We start from the raw sequence: 20,581 nt of genomic DNA, 5'->3' as shown, positions 1-20,581 counted from the left end.
ATTTTCTGCCCGCACATCCTTCTGTATTTTAGAGTGAGAGTGATGCTCTACAGGGTGGGTGTACAAATGGCACGACAGACAGTGAGCCTCCCACCTGCCGGCGGCATGCAAGCCCCACTTTTGTGGTCTCTGAGATGCCGTTCTGCGCATGCCCACATGCCCTCCCTGTGTCCTCGCCCTCCCCGCAGCCTGCACGTGGAACGGCCGGCCCTGCAGCCTCTCGGTGCATATTGACAAAGGCTTCACACTGTGGGCGGCTGAGCCAGGTGCGGCCCGAGCTGTACTGCTCCGACAGCCCTTTGAGAAGCTGCAGATGTCTTCTGACGATGGTGCCAGTCTCCTTTTCCTGGACTTCGGGGGCCCTGAAGGAGAAATTGTGAGTGGAGGGGGATGGGGGCTCTGTTCTCCTGGAGGCTGGGCTGGCTGGGGCTCCTGACCCTTCTCTCCATCCACCCTGCAGCAGCTGGACCTGCATTCGTGCCCCAAAACGATGGTCTTCATCATCCACTCCTTCCTCTCAGCCAAAGTCACCCGCCTGGGGCTCCTGGCCTAGAGGTTGTCAGACGCATTAGCCCTGAAGATGGGGTGTTCACCACGGGGCCTGACATGGCCCTCGGATTGCCTGCTTACCACTGGGCCGAGGGAAGGGAGAGGAAAGGAGCAAGGATGCAGAGACCCAGCCCCCAAGGGAGGCTGGGGATAGTCTTGGGGACTGGGACCCAGACTCAGGACACAGTGGATCCTGCCCATGGTGGGGTAGCCTCTCTGCTACCCCCCCCACCCCCCACCAGTGCCTTTTGTGGAGAGGTATTTTTTTGTACACAGAAGCCATTCCGAGCCTGGGACCTGCCCCTGTGGGGATCCTGACCCCAGCCAACAACTGCCTGGCCTTCTTGGGGCCCCTAAACTGTCCCCCGAGACCCCCCCACCAAAGCTGGAGTTCCCCCGGGTCTATGGCAAGAGGAAGAGGAACCTTTCCGTTCATCTCTCCCCTCAGCCCCACCACCGTGGGGCGTCTGGTTTTTCTCTTCATCTTCTCTTTCCCCCTTACTCTTGGGTAAATAAACAGCCTGTGAGCACACAGGGAGCCTGGCCCAGTGTCTGTGGTTTGTGTCTTGGCCTGTGGATCATGTGGTGGCCCCTGTAGTCCCAAGATGGACCAGACCCAGGATTGGAGCCTCTTTCCCTAAGTAGAGCAGACCTTTAACCACAGGGCCAAAGAATCTATTGATTATCTACAATGGCCTGACAAATTACCCCTAAATTTAGCAGTTTAAAACAATGAACATGTATTATCTTGCAAGTTCTGTGGATTAGGAATTTGAGAAGGGGCTAAGGTGGGTTGATCTTGTCTCAGGGTCTTTCATGAGGCTATGGTTAAGGTGTCAGCTGGGGCTGTCCTCATCTAAAGGCTTGCCTGGGGCTAGGGGATCTCTTTCTAATATTCCTGACCCTTGGCTGTTGGCAGGAAGCACTAGTTCCTCACCCCATGGGCCTGACCATAGGGCTGCTCCAGTGTGCTTATAACAAGGCATCTGGCTTCCCCCAGAGCGAATGACACAGAAGAGAGAACCAAGAGGAATGCACAGCGCCTTTTATCACCTAGTCTTTGATGTCACATGCTGTCACTTTTACTTTATTCTGTTCATGAGAAGTGAGTCACTAATCCCAGCTCATGCTCCAGGGGAGGGGAATTGGTCTCCACCTCTTGAAGAAAAGAATGTCAAAGAATTTATGAACCTATTTAAAAACCATCATAAAGGAGTTCCCGCTGTGGGCACAGGGGATTAATGATCCTGCTTGTCTCTGTGGAGGCGCCAGTTGGGTCTCCAGCCTGGCACAATGGGTTAAGGAGCTGGCATTGTTGAAGCTGTGGCATAGGTTGCAGCTTGGCTTGGATTCGATTTCTGGCCTTGGAACTTCCACATGCTGTGGATGTGGCTGAAAAAGAAAAATTAAATAAAAACCATCCTAGAGAGTCTCTGACCCCTTTCCTGAGGAAGGAGGGATGTTTAGTGTGTGTTTTGTGGAACGTTTTTTTGAGGGAAGCTATACCAGTCTGGCTGCATGTAAGTCCTACTTGCTTGCATTGTCTGGAAAATCACAGTGACAACAGTAACGACAGTTCACATTTAGAGAGTGCCTGCTATTGGCTAGGCACTGTGTATATATTTCCTCATTGGATCCTCACCACACACTTGCATGGTAGGCACAGCAATCTCCATTTCACAGGTAAGGAAATTGGGGCTCAGAGGGGGAGAATGACTTGCCCAAAGTCACACAGCTATGAAATGTCTGAGGTTGACTTCAGACTAGTCTGTCTAGGAGTTCTCTTGTGGCCCAGTGGGTTAAGGTGTTGTCACTGCAGTGGCTTGGTTCGATCTCTGGTCTGGGAACTTCCATGTGCCATGGGCATGGCAAAAAAAAAAAAAAAAAAAAAAAGCAACGGGTTTTTTTCTGACTTCAGAGCTCCTTTTCATCTTAGAGACCTTCTGCTCCTGTACTATCCACTAGAAATATAGTGCAAGCCACATGTGTAATTACCAATTTTCTAGTAGCCACATTTTTGAAAGTAAAAAAAAAAAAGATGAAAATAATTTAAATAATATACTTTATTTAACCTAATAGATCTAAAACATTATCACTTTAACACATAATATAAACATCTATTAATGAAATGTTTTATACTTTTTCTCATATTAAGTCTTCAAAATCTGGTGTATATTTTATATTTATAGCACGTCTCTATTCAGATTATGGATTTTCATTGGAAATCTTTGATTGGAATTTAGATTTAGTAAAATTTACAGTTGAAAATGAAAGTTTGGGGAGTTCCCATTGTGGCTCAGTGGAAATGAATCTGACTAGCATCCATGAGGATGCAGTTTCAATCCCTGGCCTCACTCAGTGGGTTAAGGATCTGGTGTTGTCACGAGCTGTGGTATGGGTCGAAGACGTGGCTTGGATCCTGCATTGCTGTGGCTGTGGCATAGGCCAGTGGCTACAGCTCTGATTCGACCCTTAGCCTGGGAACCTCCATATGCCGCAGGCGTGCCCCCCAAAAAAAAACAAAAAAAAAGAAAGTTTGGGGTTAGTAGATGCAAACTATTACATTTAGAATGTATAAGCAACGAAGTCCTGCTGTGTAGCACAGGGAACTATATCCAATCACTTGTGATAGAACATGATAATATGAGAAAATATGAGAAAAACTATATATATATATACATACATACATACACATACACACATATACATACATACATACATATATATATATATGACTGGGTCATTTTGCTGTATAGCAGAAATTGACAGAACATTGTAAATTAACTATAATTTAAAAAGGAAATTTACAGTTGAAAAAGTGGATTCACCTAAGTTTTTCTAAACGTACTAAAGTTTTCCAATAACTGATTTGAGTATCAGTTTTTAAATTAAAATGATTGCAAATGGAATTGACTTCAGTTCCTCATTCATACACCCTGCATATCATGTGCTCAATAACCACATGTGATTAGTGGCTACGTTCTTAGATTAAGCAGTTCTGAGGCTCACAAGAGGAAAATGAGACCCACCTGAAGCCATGTAACAAACCAGAGCCAGAGCTCATTCTAGAAACCTGGGGAAAATGCAGGTAAGCAGAGATATTCCAGCTTTGCCCACCTCAGTCTGCTCATTCATCTGTCGATTCACTGTTCATTCAAGATAGTCTAGTGCATGCCTACTCTGTGCTAATCCTTGGGGTCAGGCGTTGATTTGCTAGGAGCAGGACTGTCAGGTCCCCGTGCACAGAAGCTCTCACAGTCAAATGGGTGGCTCTGATTGGATAGATGCATAGAGGTACTGGAGAGGCCAGTGGGGACCTGACCTGCTCTGGGGGTGAAGGGAGGTTTCTCTCAGGAGGAGACCTGAAGTTGATGTCCATTCAAAGGAACATGCTAAACACCTGCTGCAATAATGCTGTGGATAAAAACAACCCCAATCTCAGTGGCCACAGCAACTGCCCCAAGAAACCACACTGGTCCAGGACTCCACAATCTCTGGTCAACTGCCACTACCTCCCAAGTGTTCTGCTGATTTGTCTCCCCACACTCCTACCTTCAATGCAGTGTATTTTTCATGCAGCATCCATTTTACATGTAAAGAAACTGGAAGTCAGCAGGGTTGACTAACTCGGCCATGGCTATCATGGTAAGCGTCAGAGCCTTGATGTGAACCCAGCCAGTTTGATTGGTCAGTCAGTGGTAAGATTAGGGCTTTGAGATCAGACTGGCCTCTAGGTGGATCCAGTTCTGCCATGCACTAGTTGTGGCAGCTTCAGCACATGATGACCTTTTTATATTTTCAGTTTTTTCACATGTAAAATGGGCCAATAATAACCTCAGTGTTCTAATAAGGTGTCAAAGAGGTCAGTGGTAGCAGGGATTGTCAGGACACCAGAACCTGAGAAATTCAGAGTCCTGGGGCCAGTGTCTGCACCTTATTGGTAGAAGGCTTTCTCCCAAACCACAGCCTTCCCTGTATAGGCAGAGCAGAAGTGCTGAGGAATTAGCACAGGTAGGAGTATAGCCCCATCATGTCTGCCAGTATATAAGTACTTCAGCTTCCTTTCCCTTTGGGTGTAATAAATCTGAGGTATGTGTTTTGCACTGTTTCCTAGAGCCCCCCGGCCCATGCCTGCTGCAGTAACTGGCTTGATAACACACTCTTTAGTGTTTGTCTCCTCTTCCCTGTCTCATTCCTTGACTACCTCATCTGTGTCTCCTAAGATCACCTGCCTGCACTCATTTTTTTTTTTTTAAGGTCTGCTTTTGGGGAACCCAAACTAAGACATGAAGCAATCATTTGTTTGTTCAACAAGCATTTATTAAACCCTTCGATGGATCAGATGTTGTGCTAGATCCTGGAAATATTTCAGTGGACAAAACAGAATGTATCCCTGCTCTTAGGGAGCTAAAAGTCTACGGCATAGTCAATGGCAAGTAAATGCTGCCATCATTTTGAATAGTGACGAATATTGTGAAAAAAGTGCTGTGATAGTGATGGGAACAGTTTATATGAGGTGGTCAGAGAAGGCTTCTGTGAAGAGTTGATACTTAAGTTGAGACTTGGAGGATTAGGAATCATCCTTGAAACAATTTTGGGGAATATTCCAGAAAGAGAATAGTTAAATACAAAGGCTCTGAGATAAACATATGCTTGGGGTAATAAAGGAGCAAAATAAAATTATGTAGTTGAAGTGTAGTTCTGGAGGGAACATGCTAGGAGAAGTAAGTAGTAAGGAAATAAGTAGGTTGGAGAAGTAAAAGTAAACAGTAACCAGATTGTGCAGGTTCTAGGACACAGTAGGGCATTTGGATTTTGTTGCAAAGGTAATGGCAAGCCACAGGGAGTTTTCACCAAGAGTGATATGATCTAATAAAACAAAAAACCAAATAAACTCTCTCAGGTACTGTGTGGGCAATAGTCTGTAGAAGACTAGATTAAGGGGGAAGTAAGGAGCCAGCAGGTCATTCCAATTGTTTCTTTGTTTCTTCTTTTTATGGCTGCACCTGCAGCTTATAGAAGTTCCCAGACTAGGGGCCCAATCTGCTGCTGGCCCATGCCACAACCACAGCAATGCTGGATCTGGGCTGCTCTGCTACATCTTGTGGCAGCACGGGATCCTTAATCCACTGAGCAGAGTCAGGGATTGAAGCACATCCTCATGGATACTCTGTAGAGTTCTTAACCAGTTGAGCCACAGTGGGAACTCCCTTATTGCAACTGTTTGTGAGGAGATGATGGTGGCCTGGGCTGGAGTTGCAGAAGGGGAAGAATGGGAAGTGGAAAGATTTGAGATATTTTATTTTTATGTTTTTGTCTTTTTAGGGCTGCACCTATGGCATATGGAGGTTCTCAGGCTAGGGGTCGAATCGGAGCTATAGCTGCTAGCCTACACCACAGCCACGGCAACATGGGATCCGAGCCATATCTGTGACCTACACCACAGCTTACGGCAATGCCGGATCCTTAACCCACTGAGAGAGGCACGGGATTGAACCTTCATCCTCATGGATGCTAGTCGGGTTTGTTAACCACTGAGCCATGATGGGAACTCCAGATTTGAGATATTTTAGAAATAGAGTTGACAGAACTTGCAGATAGACTGAGTGCAGAGGCTGAGGGAGAGGGAACAAAAATGACTCAGGTTCCTCTACTGCAACTGGGAGGATGTTTGGGTCATTTATTGAGATGGGCAAGACTGGGCAGGCACAGGTTTTGCATGAGGATGTGTGTGAGAAATTAGAGTTTTGTATTAAGTTAGAGATGGTCGATAGGCACTCAAGGGGATGTACCTGGTAGGCAGGGGAAGTAGGGGTCTGTAACTCCAGGGGGAGTTCATGCTTTAACCCATAACACAGCAGTATGCAATAGAAATAGAAAATGAGCCACATAATTAAAAATTTCCCAGTAGTCGGAGTTCCTGTAGTGGCTCAGCAGTAATGAACTGGACTAGTATCCATGAGGACTTGGGTTAGATCCCTGGCCTGGCTCAGTGGGTTAAGAATCTGGTGTTGCCATTAGCTGTGGTATAGGCCACAGATGCAGTTTGGATTCTGTGTGGCTGTGGCTGTAGCTGTGGCTGTGGCCCGCAGCAGCAGCTCTGATTCAACCCCTAGTCTGGGAACTTCCATATGCTGCAGGTGCAGCCCTGAAAAGCAGCAGTCACATTAAAATAGTAAAAAGAAACAGGTGAAACTATTTTTTTTCTTTTTTTTTCCCCCTGCAACCACGGCATGTGGAATTTTCCAGGCCAGGGATGGAACCTGTGCCACAGCACCAACCCAAGCCGCTGCAGTGACAAGGCGGGATCCTAAATCTGTGCGCCACAAGAGAACTCCATAGGTGAAACTAAAATAATATATTTAGCCTTCCAAATTCCAAATATTATCTCAGTACATAATCAATATAAAATTATTGACGAGACAGGCTGCATTCCTTCTTAGACATCCGGTGTGTATTTTATATTTAGAACACATTTAATTTGCATTCACCACATTTCAAGCGCGTCGTTGCTGCACGCCGGATAGAAGTTATCAAACGGTTCAGCGCAGGGACTTCCAGGCCGGGAGCTTGGACCCACCCGGAGGGCACAGTAACGCACTTCCGCCGGAACATCCCGGACCGAAATCGCGGAGGAACGGAAGTTGCGCGTGAGCGTGCGCAGTCGCAGACTGCTGAACCGGGATCTGGGGCAGCTGAGAGGTTCTTCAGCCGTTAGACGCCAGTCACTCTGACTGCGGGAGGTGAGCGGTGCCCCGGGAGAAAGTGGCCTGTGCCCAGGCCCACGGGCCGCGTATGGAGCTGGAGGGGCAGGGGGGCCCCAGGAATGCGCGGTGTTCAAGGGGAGGATAGAGCAGTGGTTATGGCGCGTTCTCTGGAATCAGACTGTTGTAATTCGCACCCTAGCCCCTTGCTTACTCATTTGTGATCTTGGCCAAGTCACCCCTCTTCCCCTCCAGCCTTAGCTTTGTCACCTGTGAAGTGGCGGTGATAGAACCTGCCTCCTGGTTGTGTGAGGATTAAATAGGATAATCCACGTGAAGCGCTCAATACCGCTTCTGACACATTGTAGTCACCCAGTAAGATGTATAGGCTGCTTTATTGCTTATTTATATTGAGACAAGGCTGTTGTCTCATCGTTTTTGTCGACTGCCGATTTATGTTGGGCCCCACAGAGGCCCCTACGTTGTGCTAGGCGAGCATTTTATTTATGTTACCACATTTGATCCTCACAACAGACACGGAGATAGGTTCTATAATAGATACTATTTTTCTCATTTTACACATGAGGAAGTGGAAGCTCCCAGAACTTAAGAAGCTTCCAGGTGTTCAAAGATACCTGGCCAGGCCAAAGATGGGTCAGACTCTGATTTTAGGGTCTTAACCACAATGCTCTTTGCCCACCCTTAAAGGGGGCATGGGCTGCAGATGTGCAATTAAGTTATGCCTTTATGTCTCACCACCTCTGAGAGGTATTTTTATCCTTATTTTATAGAGGTGGAATTGGAGGCCCAGAGACATGAATTTGACTTGCCCAAGGTCACACAAGTTAAAGGGCAGAAAGAGTTGACTTTATAGCTCACAGTAGAAGTGTGCTGTTCTCTGTCACTTGAAAGTAGGTTGGCATTGTTCCTGCCCGAAGTGCTGGTGCCACATATGGCAAGTGATTAGGTTGGAGAAGTAACAGGCCACATGTCATTTTACGTGTAAAACACCTGTCATGTTCTAGAATGGGAGATATGAAGAATGTAGAAATGAATGAGATTTGTTCTCTGCTCTCTGGGACCTCCCAGCTCCCAGGGTTAGGTAGTAATTAATAGCTAAGTGTGATGAGTCTTGTGATAGAAAGTTAGAAAGAGGTTTCGGGAGCCCAGAGGAGGATCCCTAGACTTTGGGAGTAGTGGCCAGGAAAGGCTTCCAGGAGGAAGCAGGGACCTAAAAGTAGCATAGAAATTGGCCAGGTCAGTTGAGAGACGATATACCTAGAGAGAACAGCATGTGTAAAAGCTTAGCAGCCAGGAGTTCCCGTCGTGGCGCAGTGGTTAACGAATCCGACTAGGAACCATGAGGTTGCGGGTTCGGTCCCTGCCCTTGCTCAGTGGGTTAACGATCCGGCGTTGCCGTGAGCTGTGGTGTAGGTTGCAGACGCGGCTCGGATCCCGCGTTGCTGTGGCTCTGGCGTAGGCCGGTGGCTACAGCTCTGATTCAACCCCTAGCCTGGGAATCTCCATATGCCGCGGGAGCGGCCCAAGAAATAGCAGCAACAACAACAACAACAACAACAAAAAAAAGACAAAAAGACAAAAAAAAAAAAAAAAAAAAAAAAGCTTAGCAGCCAGTGAAGATCAGTACAAAGAAATCTGGTATGGCTGGAGTGAGGCAGTCGGGCTGGAGGTGTGGGGTCCATTAAGAATACGTGGTGGAAAGTGTGTCTCCATCTTCTGTACTTTGAGTCACCTAGGTTCCTTCCTGGGAGGCACTCACTGTTTTTTATGCATTCCAGAGATACTGTCTGCATTTATAAACACGTACCTGAGTATTCTACTTTCTTTCTTACACAGATTTGTGGGTTGCCTACTGTATCTAGTATAGCACTTTGCTTCCTTGCTTTTGTCATGTGAGACAAGATTCAGCCTTACTTCCTAACAGTTGCATCTTATTCCATTGTGTGGATGTACTGTGACTTACTTAGCTAGTCCCTTGTTGATGACATTTAGATTTTTTCCATTTCTTTGCTGGTAGAAGTACTGCTGCATCAAATATCATTAGAGGTAGGTTATTTTGAACATGTAAGAGTCTGTCTGGGAGTTCCCACTGTGGCACAGCAGGTTAAAGACCCAGCGTTGTCTCTGTGGTGGTGCAGGTTCTATCCCTGGCTGGGTGCAGTGGGTTAAGGATCTGGTGTTGCTGAGGCTGTGGCATAGATTGTAGCTTCAGCTTGGATTCCATCCCTGGCCTTGGGAACTTCCATATGCCTCAGGTGTAGCCGGAAGTCTTATCTGTAGGATAAATACCTAGGAATGGAACTGCTTGGTCAGAGGGCTTGTGTGTTTGTAATTTTGATGGAAGGTGACAAATTGCCCTCTTCTCCCAGCCATGTGTGAGAGGGCCTGGCTGGGAAGTTTCAAGGCAGTAATTTGAGACTCTTGAAGAGGGAGGAGTCACTGATCAGGCGTATGGTGCCCCCATGTTAGATACTTTCCTTTTGAAGGAACCTAATGGGAGATGCCTTTAGTACGAGGTTTTCACAGCAGGGGGAGGCAGTGGAGCAAGGTGATGGGGTGGGGGGGGGCACAGGCTTTAGCGGTAATACAGACCTTTATTTGAATCCTGACTCAGCTGATTACTGGCTGTGGGAATTTAGGTAAGTCCCTTAGCCTCTCTGTGTCTTTTTCCTCATCTCTGAATGGGGATGATAATAGTGTCTGCTGCTTATGTTACTCAGGGTTGCTGTGAAGATTTAAAGAATTAATGTACCTGAAGCCCTTGGAACTGTGCCTGGCACAAGGTGCTGCTTTGTTATTTTGTTAGGGCTTCTCTTTTCATCTCTTCCATCCCTTTGTTTTGAAAATAGACTGCCTGGATTTGCATCTCATCTCTGGCACTCCTTTGTATGATCTTTGCCGTGGTGACTCAGTTTTTTTACCTGTAAAATATTATTAAAGGGACAGTGTTATTAAGATACACTTGCTTCTTAGTTTTTTGTGAGGATTAAATGTATTAATATACTTGAGGCACTTAGAGCAGTGCCCTATACATAGTGTTCAGTAAATGTTAGTGATGTCTCTCATTCTCTTGCAGACTTTGGGCTGTTTTAGTACCATGCATCCTTTACAGCATGTCCTCCAAGTGCAAAGGTGTCTGAGGTGGGGGCCCTTGGCCTCTGGGTCCTGGCTGCTGCTCAGGACCTGCAGGGCACACAGTGGTGTCCCCAGCACTGCACGACCCAGTCCAGAGAGGCAGCAGGAAGATGGCGTTTGGAAGGATTTCAGCTCCAGGCTGGCCAGTGGACCAACTTTTCAGCATTTTTTAAGAAGTGCTTCAGTTCCTCAAGAGAAACCACCTTCTCCAGATGTGGAGGACCCACCCCCATATCTCACAGTGGATGAACTTTTAGGAAAGCAGAGAAAAGGTTGGTTTTACTTTTCTTCTCTAGGCTCCCTGCTTTGCTCTTTTTCAGCATCCATGGCCTGATTTTTAACTATTCTTTTGTTACAGACCTGGCTTTGGAGGGTTAACAGAGTGGGAAGGCTGCTGAGTTATGGACTTGTCAAACTCCACCACGTAACAATAATATAAGGAAACTTAATAGTTTTGGTACACGCAGCTGGTGGGTAGAAGTCCTGGGGAGTCCTCTTTTTGATTGCTTTTGGAAACCTTATAATCTCTGTTCTCATTTTTAGATTATCTTAAGTTATAAGTAGGTTTCGTAGTTGGTGCTGTAGAAATTCATTCTTTATGCTTAGGCAGAGGTTTTCTTACAAACATAATATGATCAGTTAAACTGCCTTAAAAAAAGTTTGAGGGAGTTCCCGTCGTGGCGCAGTGGTTAACGAATCTGACTAGGAACCATGAGGTTGCGGGTTCGGTCCCTGCCCTTGCTTAGTGGGTTAAGGATCCGGCGTTGCCGTGAGCTGTGGTGTAGGTTGCAGACGCAGCTCGGATCCCGAGTTGCTGTGGCTCTGGCGTAGGCCGGTGGCTACAGCTCCGATTCAACCCCTAGCCTGGGAACCCCCATATGCCGCGGGAGCGGCCCAAGAAATAGCAGCAACAACAACAACAACAACAACAACAACAACAACAAAAAGTTTGAAGAGTGAGTTCTCTGGTGGCTCAGTGGGTTAAGGATCTGGCACTGTCACTGCTGTTGCTTGGGTCGCTGCTGTGTTACACGTTTGATCCCTGGCCCAGGAACTGCATTCCGTGGGCGTGACCAAAAAAAAAGTTTGAAGAGATATTAAGAGACAATCAGACTTTTCTCCTTTTGCATTGTTTCCAAAAAAATTTCCCTTTGTATTTATTTGTTTATGTATTTATTTATTTAGGGCCATAACCATGGCCTATGGAGGTTCCCAGGCTAGAGGTCGAATCAGAGCTGTAGCTGCTGGCCTACACCACAGCCATAGCAATGCCAGATCCAAGCTGTGTCTTCGACTTATACTATAGCTCATGGTAATGCCGATCATTAACCCACTGTTTGAGGCCAGGGATTGAACCTTCATCCTCACGGACACTAGTAAGATTGGTTTCTGCTGAGCACAATGGGTACTCCAGAAATTCTCTTTATAATTCTTAATGATTTGGTTGCAGTCATATGGTGCAAATTATTTGTATTTTGCTATTTTCTCCTTCCTTCCTTCCTTTCCTTCCTTCCTTTCCTTTCTTTCCTTTCCTTTCCTTTCTCTTCCTTCCTTCCTTCCTTCCTTTTTAAGGGCTGTATCCCGGCATATAGAGATTCCCAGGCTAGGAGGCAAACCATAGCTATAGCTGCTGGCCTATACCACAGCCACAGCAATGCAGGATCTGAGCCACGTCTGTGACCTACACTAAAGTTCATGGCAGCACCGCATCCTTAACCCACTGAGCAAGGCCAGGGATCAAACCTGCGTCCTCATGGATTCCAGTCAGATTCATTTCTCCTGAGCCATGATAGGAACTCCATGCTTTGCTTCTTTAATAAATTTTTTCCAGAATGAATTTCTAGGAGTTGGACTGGTAAATCAAGGAGTCTGTACACTTTGTGACTCCTGCTAGGTGTTTTGTGGTCTTTTATAATCTGTTTTTCCCTTTGGTCTTTCCTGGACATAAATTTGGTATTTTCTTTTTTTTGGATAAGGAAAGTGAGCCAAGGAAGATTTTTTTTTTTTTTAAAATCCTTATTGTGGAGTTCCTGCTGTGACACGGTGGGTTAAGAATCCAACTGCAGTGGCATGGGTCGCTGCAGAGTTGCAGATTTGCTCCCTGGCCCAGCGCAGTGGGTTAAAGGATCCAGCATTGCTGGGGCTGGGGTTTGGATTCATTCCCTCACCTGGGACCTTCCATATGCCATGGGTGCAGACGTTAAAAAAAATTCTGAATGTTTCTTTTTTTAAAGCACATTACTGCTATTTTCTATTGATTTTCAGGTGATTGTCCTTCAACTTTTAAGTCCATTTAGAATATTTCGGTTCTTTGGGTTAAAGTGTGCTGGTGGGGGCAGGGTTTAATATAGTTCAATTTGAAGAGGCTTGCAGAGTGTGAAATTGATGTTCTTAAAAGTTTGTGTAGGGAGTTCTCCTGTGGTGTAGCGGGTTAAGGATCCAGTTTTGTCACCACAGCTGCTCAGTTTGCTGCTGTGGTGCAGATTTGATCCCTGGCCTGGGAACTTCCTTATGCTCTGTGAACCCCCCGCAAAAACGGAGTGTAATGAGTAGATTTAAATTTATTTCCCCCTAGGTTGATAATCATTGCTGTCAGCTAGTCCTCCCTTTTCTAGTGGTTTCATAACCTTATTTCCTGATTCTTTGGTGCATGTTTTTCCCTTTATCTGAAATGACATGACTTATAATTGGTGCATATATATAATGTAGTATTTCTTTTGTTCTGAAAGGCTGTCGTTAATTTGGGGGTACATCTGTCAGTTAAAAGTGTCTTGGAATTGAGGCAACAGGAGACTTAGAACTAGTGGATAACCAGTTGCCTCAGGTGTTTTTGGGGCATTTGGGGAGGAGATGTTTTGAGATGTGTGGTCCATTTTGTCTGCCTGTCATGGAATTGCCCTCTCATTGCAGTCTACCTTGAGACCTATGGCTGCCAGATGAATGTGAATGACACAGAGATAGCCTGGTCCATCTTACAGAAGAATGGCTACCTGCGGACCAGTAACCTTCAGGAGGTATACACATTTCCTGCTTCCCCTTGTTGGCCCTGGGCTAGATTCTGCATTTGTGCTGGTTCTTAGGTGGGATTGCAGGAACAGGATAAGGCCTAGTGAGAGCGAGGTCCCTTGAGGAAAGCGTCTAACGTGGGACTGAGGTGTGCTTTTGTTCCAGTTATTTTCGTAACTTTTATGGTGCTGCTCACCTTCAGGCAAGGAACTAGGTTAAACATGAGCTTTGAGGAGGAGGGAGATGGGGAGTTGGTGTTTAATGGGTACAGGTTTTAGTTGGGGAAGATGAAATAGTTCTAGAGGTTAATGATGGTGATGGTTGCACAACAATGTGAATGTACTTAATGCTACTTAACTGTACACTTAAAAATGGTTAAAGTGGCAAATTTTATGTTATGTGTGTTTTACCATACTTAAAAAGGGCTGTGGGCAGTGATTCTACAAGACTAATTTTAAAATCATAATTTTTCTTTTTTCCCTTGTTCTCCACTCAGGCTGATGTGATCCTCCTTGTCACATGTTCTATCAGGTGGGAATTTATTCTTTATCTAGAGGGTGAATATATTTTATATAATACTGTCCAAACCAACAGTGCCAGGCTGGCCATAACTATGTCGATGAGACAGTGGATTTGCGGTTTTACAGCAGTGGAGATAGTGATGATAGAACTGGCCAGCATTTGCTGAGTATGTAGCGTGTGTCAGGTCCTTTGCTGAGCCCTATATGTACACTAATTCTTACAACAACTCTGTGAGGTAGCTGCTGTTATCAAACTTATTTATTTATTTATTTATTTATTTTGGTCTTTTTTTGCTATTTCTTTGGGCCGCTCCTGTGGCACATGGAGGTTCCCAGGCTAGGGGTCGAATCGGAGCTGTAGCCACTGGCCTACGCCAGAGCCACAGCAACACGGAATCCGAGCTGCGCCTGCAACCTACACCACAGCTCACGGCAATGCTGGATCATTAACCCACTGAGCAAGGGCAGGGACTGAACCCGCAACCTCATGGTTCCTAGTCGGATTCGTTAACCATTGCGCCACGACGGGAACTCCTATCAAACTTATTTTATCCATGAGGAAACCAAGAGTGTGCTGAATCACTCAACTTTTCCTAGGGATATTTTTCAGCTAATGGACGTTTATGATGTAGCTCATATCGTAAGCTACATCATAGGTGTAGTCCATGGCCGGGGACAGAGTTTTATTTTTTAATTTTTATTATTGTTATTTTTTGTCTTTTTGCCTTTTCTAGGGCCACACCCACAGCGTATGGAGGTTCCCAGGCTAGGGGTCGAATCGGAGCTATAGCTGCCAAGCCTACGCCAGAGCCACAGCAACGCCAGATCCTAGCTGCGTCTGCAACCTACACCACAGCTCACAGCAACGCTGGATCCTTAACCCACTGAACAAGGCCAGTGATCGAACCCGAAACCTCATGGTTCTTAGTCAGATTCGTTAACCACTGAGCCACGACGGGAACTCCAGGGACAGAGTTTTAAATAGAGATGGGTCACATTCATCAGAAGTGAACATACCCTGTTTATTACTTTGTGTATAAGGCCTGTTAATATTATATTTCCTCAGCTGGCTAAACTATCAATTAACTCAACATTTTTGTTCTGAGGGCCTCTGTTGTAAGAGACTGAACCGGGTGTTTTGGGAGATTCAGAAATGAACCCTTTCTCCGTGGAGCCTGACTTTGAGGAGCTTAGTTTCATATGGCAACTAAGACAGATACATAGGTGGCTCTAACATGTGTCAGAAGGCACTAGATAAAAAGCAGTAAAAAAAGGAGAAATTGCTAAGTATAGGGAAAGGTATAGTTAAAATGATAGAACAACTGGCCAACAGAGGAGAGTTGGGGAGGGCTTAGTGAAGTAGATTGTTTTTGAGTTTGGCTTAAAGGCTTGTCAGGATTGGAGAGGTGCAGGGAGAGTGTCAAGTGGTGCTTCTTTAGTTGGCTCCCTGCCTGTGTTCCCTAAGCCTCAAAGGTACATATTCATTCAAGCGTCGAAGGTTGGTTTTATTTTCTTCCCATTGTTTTACTCTTTTAGATTGTTTTGTAGTTTATTTTCTTTTTTTTTTTTTGGTCTTTTTGCCATCTCTTGGGCCGCTCCTGCGGCATATGGAGGTTCCCAGGCTAGGGGTCGAGTCGGAGTTGTAGCCACTGGCCTACGCCAGAGCCACAGCAATGCAGGATCCGAGCCGCGTCTGCAACCTACACCACAGCTCACGGCAACGCTGGATCGTTAACCCACTGAGCAAGGGCAGGGATCGAACCTGCAACCTCATGGTTCCTAGTCGCATTCGTTAACCACTGCGCCATGACGGGGACTCCCTGTTTTGTAGTTTATTTTCAAGTTCAGGACTCTCTCTCTTTTTTTGCTGCTCCTGTGGCATGTAGAAGTTCCTGGGCCAGGGATTGAAGCTGTGCCACAACAGCGACTCAAGCCGTTTCAGTGACACTGCTAGACCCTTAACCTTCTGTGCCACAAGAGAACTCCTCAGGACTATCTCTCTTTATCTCTGTAGGGAGAAGGCTGAACAGACCATTTGGAATCGTTTACATCAGCTCAAAGCCCTGAAGTCAAAACGGCTCCGCTCCCAAGTACCTCTGAGGATTGGGATTCTAGGTATCTGGTACTTTGCAGATTTTGTCAGTTTTGAGACTTGGGTTTCTCTTAGAGGATGGATTCCCAGTGGTGAAGAAATCTTACACATCCCATTCAACTCTTAGACTTAATGTCAGAGGCTGTGGGATTAAATGAGATAAAGCTTAGAAAAGGGCTTTTCTTAGTGCATTGAAAATAATAGATACTCTGAAAGTGGTCTGTCCTTCCTAGAGTCTAATATGGCCCACGGTGGCACAGAGTAATAGAGAGGAGAGAGTTTGGAGTCTGAAGGGATGGTTTGAATTTGCCACATAGGTACCTTTCCTCTTGATTCCTAAAGCATGTCCAAGTGAAGATCTAATTCTGCATTGACCAGTATGATGGTCACTAGCCACACAGTTACTTAAATTTAATGAAACTTAAATAATATTAAAAATTCCCTTCTTCAGTCTCACTGGCCACATATTGACTGCTCAGTAGCCACACTAGTAGCTACCAGTTTGAATAGCACAGGTAAAGCACATTTCTATCATCTTAGAAAGTTCTATTGGATAGCTCTGGTCTAGGTGGCTGGGAGGCATATTTTATTTTATTTTTATTTATTTATTTATTGTTTTTATTTTTATTTTTAGGGCTGCACCCGAGGCATATGAAAGTTCCCAGGATAGGGGTTGAATCGGAGCTATAGCCGTTGGCCTACACCATAGCCTCAGCAATACCAGATCCGAGCTGTGTCTGAGACTTGCACCACAGCTCATGGCAACACCGATCCATAACCCACTGGGTGAGGCCAGGGATTGAACCTGTGTCCTCATGGATCCTAGTCAGATTCGTTTCTGCTGAGCCATGATGGGAATCCCAGGGAGGCACATTTTAAAAATAAATATTCTCTGCCCTCATGGTCCCACAGTTTAGTCAGTGTACTTAACACTGTGTCCATTGTGAGATAGTTAACTCCTCTTGATGATGGGTTAAAACACAGGTTGGAGCATATCCTTTTACACAGATTAATATAGTAAGTGATGCAGGAGGATAGAAGAATTATCTATTTTGTTCCATTTCACTTCCTTCATTATAAAAGCCTTTGGGTATATATCTGTTAGGAATGTCTGAAATCCCCCAAATAGTTTTCCCTTTTTAATTGTGGTAAAATATATGTAACATAAAGTTTACCATTTGAATCCTTTTTAGATGTTTAGTGGCATTAAGTACCTTCATGTTGTACAGTTTCATCACCATGCATTTCCAGAATTTTTTCATTTTCCCAGACTGAAACTTTATACCAATTAAATAATAACTCCCCATTCCTCCCTCACTTCAGTCCCCGGAAACCACAGTTTTTTACTCTTTGCCTCTATCAGTTTTATTGTTCTGTGTACTTCATATAAATAGACCGATACAGTGTTTTTGTGATTGGCTTTTTTCACTTAGCTAATGTTCTCAGGGTTTATCCAGGTTGTAGCATGTGTCAGAATTTCCTTTCTTTTTAAGGCTGAATAATGTTCCATTGTAAGTATATACCGTGTCTGTTGATGGACACTTGGGTTGCTTCCACTTTTTGGCTATTGTGGGTGATACTATTATAAACATGGTTGTATAACCAAGAATAGTTCTTAAACAAAATTTTTAAGGGTGTTTGTAATACAATACACTTTTCATTCAATAGTCTTACTAATAACAGTGTTTTTTTTGGTTATAGAAGATAACTGTAGATGGTTAACTCATTTCTTATAGGTTTTAGTAAGTATTATGGGCAAGAAGAGGGATAGAAGGTATAAGTGCAGTTGAATGTAGCATAAGTTTTATTTTTAAAAAGTTCCTGGAGTTCCCTGGTGGCCTGCTGGTTAGGGATCCACCTTTATCACTGCTGTGGCTTGGGAACTTCCATATACCATGGGTGTGGCCAAAAAAAGTTCCTGACACAAAATATATATATATATATATTTTTGTCTTTTTGCCTTTTTCTGGGGCTGCTCCCGCAGCATATGGAGGTTCCCAGGCTAGGGGTCCAATCAGAGCTGTAGCCACCGGCCTATGCCAGAGCCACAGCAACGCCAGATCCGAGCCACTTCTGCAACCTACACCACAGCTTACAGCAACACCGGATCCTTAACCCACTAAGCAAGGCCAGGGACCGAACCCGCAACCTCATGGTTCCTAGTCGGATGCGTTAACCACTGAGCCACAACGGGAACTCCCTGACACAAAATATTTTTTATTTATTTGTAGCACCAAGTAATTTTCAGCTGAAAAAAAGAGGTTTTTCATGTCTAGAAAGGTGGTTTAATTTTTTTCAGGCATTTAATTGAATTGCTCTAGAGCCCTTTCCCTGTGGTTTTCTTGATTAGGAAGATGCAGGTTCCTGAGCTACAGAAGTGTTGGGCAAATGTGAGGAATGATGCTAAACTCTTAGAGAAGTTTCTGTGCTCTGGTCTCTGATCCAGTTGGAGAGTATGTGTGCTGAGAAGAAGCAGTGAGACCAGATGAACTGGGAACAGGTACTTAGCTTATTTCTTCCCCCGGCTCCAGGCTGCATGGCTGAGAGGTTGAAGGAGGAGATCCTCAACAGGGAGAAGATGGTGGATATTTTGGCTGGTCCGGATGCCTATCGGGACCTTCCTCGGCTGCTTGCTGTTGCAGAGTCAGGCCAGCAAGCTGCCAATGTGCTGCTGTCTCTGGATGAGACCTATGCCGATGTCTTGCCGGTCCAGACGAGCCCCAGTGCTACTTCTGCTTTTGTGTGAGTCACTGACCAAGAGACAAGGAGTCTCTTTCTCCTTTCTTACTTTTGTTTGTTTATTTATTTTTCTCAGTTCTTTTTTAAAATTATGGTTGATTTACAATGTTGTGTCAATTTCTGCTGTACAGCAAAGTAACCCAGTTATACATATACATACTTTTTTTCCATAATATCTTCTGTCAATAGTAATGCAGATGACATTATTTTGTTCTTTATGGCCAGTAGTATTCCATTGTGTTTGTACCACATCTTAATCCATTCATCTGTTGATGGACATTTAGGTTGTATTTATTTATTTATTTATTCTTTTTAGGGCCGCATCTGTAGCATATGGATATTCCCAAGGTAAGGGTCCAATCAGGGCTGTAGCTGCTGGCCTATACCACAGCCATAGCAATGCGGGATTGAGCTGTGTCCTCAATCTACACCACAGCTCACAGCAGTGCTGGATGCTTAACCCACTGAGTAAGGCCAGGGATTGAACCTGAGTCCTCATGGATACTAGTTGGGTTCATTATCACTGAGTCATGACAGGAACTCCTGTTTGTTTGTTTATTTTTTTGTCTTTTAGGGCCATACCCATGGCAAATGGAGGTTCCCAGGCCAGGAGTCTAATCGGAGCTGTAGCTGCTGGCCTACACCACAGCCTCAGCAATGCCAGATCTGAACCGTGTTTGCAACCTACACACAAGTTCACGGCAGTGCTGGATCCTTAACCCACTGAGTGAGGCCAGGGATCGAACCTGCAACCTCATGGTGCCTAGTTGGATTTGTTTCTGCTGTGCCACGACGGGAACTCCTGTTTATTTATTTTTTATTTTTTTATTTCTTTAATTTTTTTTGTCTTTTTGCTATTTCTTGGGCCGCTCCTGCGGCATATGGAGGTTCCCAGGCTAGGGGTCTAATCGGAGCTGCGGCCGCCAGCCTACGCCAGAGCCACAGCAACGCAGGATCCGAGCCGCGTCTGCAACCTACACCACAGCTCACGGCAACGCCGGAGCATTAACCCACTGAACAAGGGCAGGGATCGAACCCGCAACCTCATGGTTCCTAGTCAGATTCGTTAACCACTGCGCCATGACGGGAACTCCCTGTTTATTGTTTTTTTTGATTGTACCTGTGGCATGTGGAAGTTCCTGGGCTAGGGATCCAACCACATCACAGAAGTGACAATGCCTGATTCTTAACTGCTAAGCCACCAGGGAATTCATTCTTTCTTACTTTTACAGTAATCTAAAATTTATTTAATTTAATTACATAAAAAGTTAATGTACTTAGTATAAAATACAAAAAATAAAAAATGATGTAGTTAGACTCCCTCATACCTGTCATCCTCAGTCTCCTAGGCCACCTCTCAGAGGCAGCCACGTTAGTAGTTTCTTGTACAATCCTTTTAGAAGTATTCTTTGCATATGCATTCATATACATAATAGGGAATCTTTCCTACCCTCTTTTCAGTTCTTTTATTTTTTCACTTGGGAAATATCTTGGGAGTTCCTGTCCTGGCTCAGCAGAAATGAATCTAACATCCATGAGGACACAAGTTCAATCCCTGACCTTGCTCAGTGGGTTAAGGATCTGGTGTTCCTGTGAGCTGTGGTGTAGGCTGGCAGCTACAGCTCCAATCAACTCCTATCTTGGGAGTCTCCATATGCCATGGGTGCGGTCCTAAAAAGACAAAATATATATATATATATATATATATATATATATATCTTGGGCTTTCCTGATTTTTTTTTTTTTTGCCTCCCTTGATCTTTTAAGTTAAAAAAAGAAGATCTTATAGAATAGTTCATATTTCTTGAAGAATG

General features: G+C 44.9%; 2 protein-coding genes across 5 annotated transcripts in view; both read left to right on the top strand.

The window, feature by feature from the left end:
- The window catches only part of SNTA1 (syntrophin alpha 1), a 28,957-nt gene extending 27,863 nt beyond the window's left edge, over positions 1-1,094 (top strand). The window contains exons 7-8 of the mRNA XM_003359945.5: positions 189-376; positions 461-1,094. Coding sequence (XP_003359993.1) covers positions 189-376; positions 461-553 — 281 coding nt within the window. The 3' untranslated portion in view covers positions 554-1,094. The remainder of the gene's footprint in view (positions 1-188; positions 377-460) is intronic.
- CDK5RAP1 (CDK5 regulatory subunit associated protein 1) overlaps positions 7,026-20,581 on the top strand; it is a 33,775-nt gene continuing 20,219 nt past the window's right edge. Inside the window, exons 1-6 of one of the 4 annotated variants that reach the window (XM_013985267.2) lie at positions 7,026-7,292; positions 10,351-10,681; positions 13,320-13,423; positions 13,912-13,946; positions 15,951-16,051; positions 18,560-18,770. In XM_013985267.2, the coding sequence (XP_013840721.2) occupies positions 10,372-10,681; positions 13,320-13,423; positions 13,912-13,946; positions 15,951-16,051; positions 18,560-18,770 (761 nt within the window). In that variant the 5' untranslated portion in view covers positions 7,026-7,292; positions 10,351-10,371. Of the gene's footprint in view, positions 7,293-9,894; positions 9,914-10,350; positions 10,682-10,767; positions 10,880-13,319; positions 13,424-13,911; positions 13,947-15,950; positions 16,052-18,559; positions 18,771-20,581 lie in introns of those variants that run through there. The other 3 variants (XM_001928856.4, XM_021077595.1, XM_005672843.3) reach the window with 3 other exon arrangements.

This window comes from Sus scrofa, chromosome 17 (genome assembly GCF_000003025.6).
Source record: "Sus scrofa isolate TJ Tabasco breed Duroc chromosome 17, Sscrofa11.1, whole genome shotgun sequence".
NCBI lineage: Eukaryota > Metazoa > Chordata > Mammalia > Artiodactyla > Suidae > Sus > Sus scrofa.
This window is presented reverse-complemented; position numbering and strand designations above follow the sequence as displayed.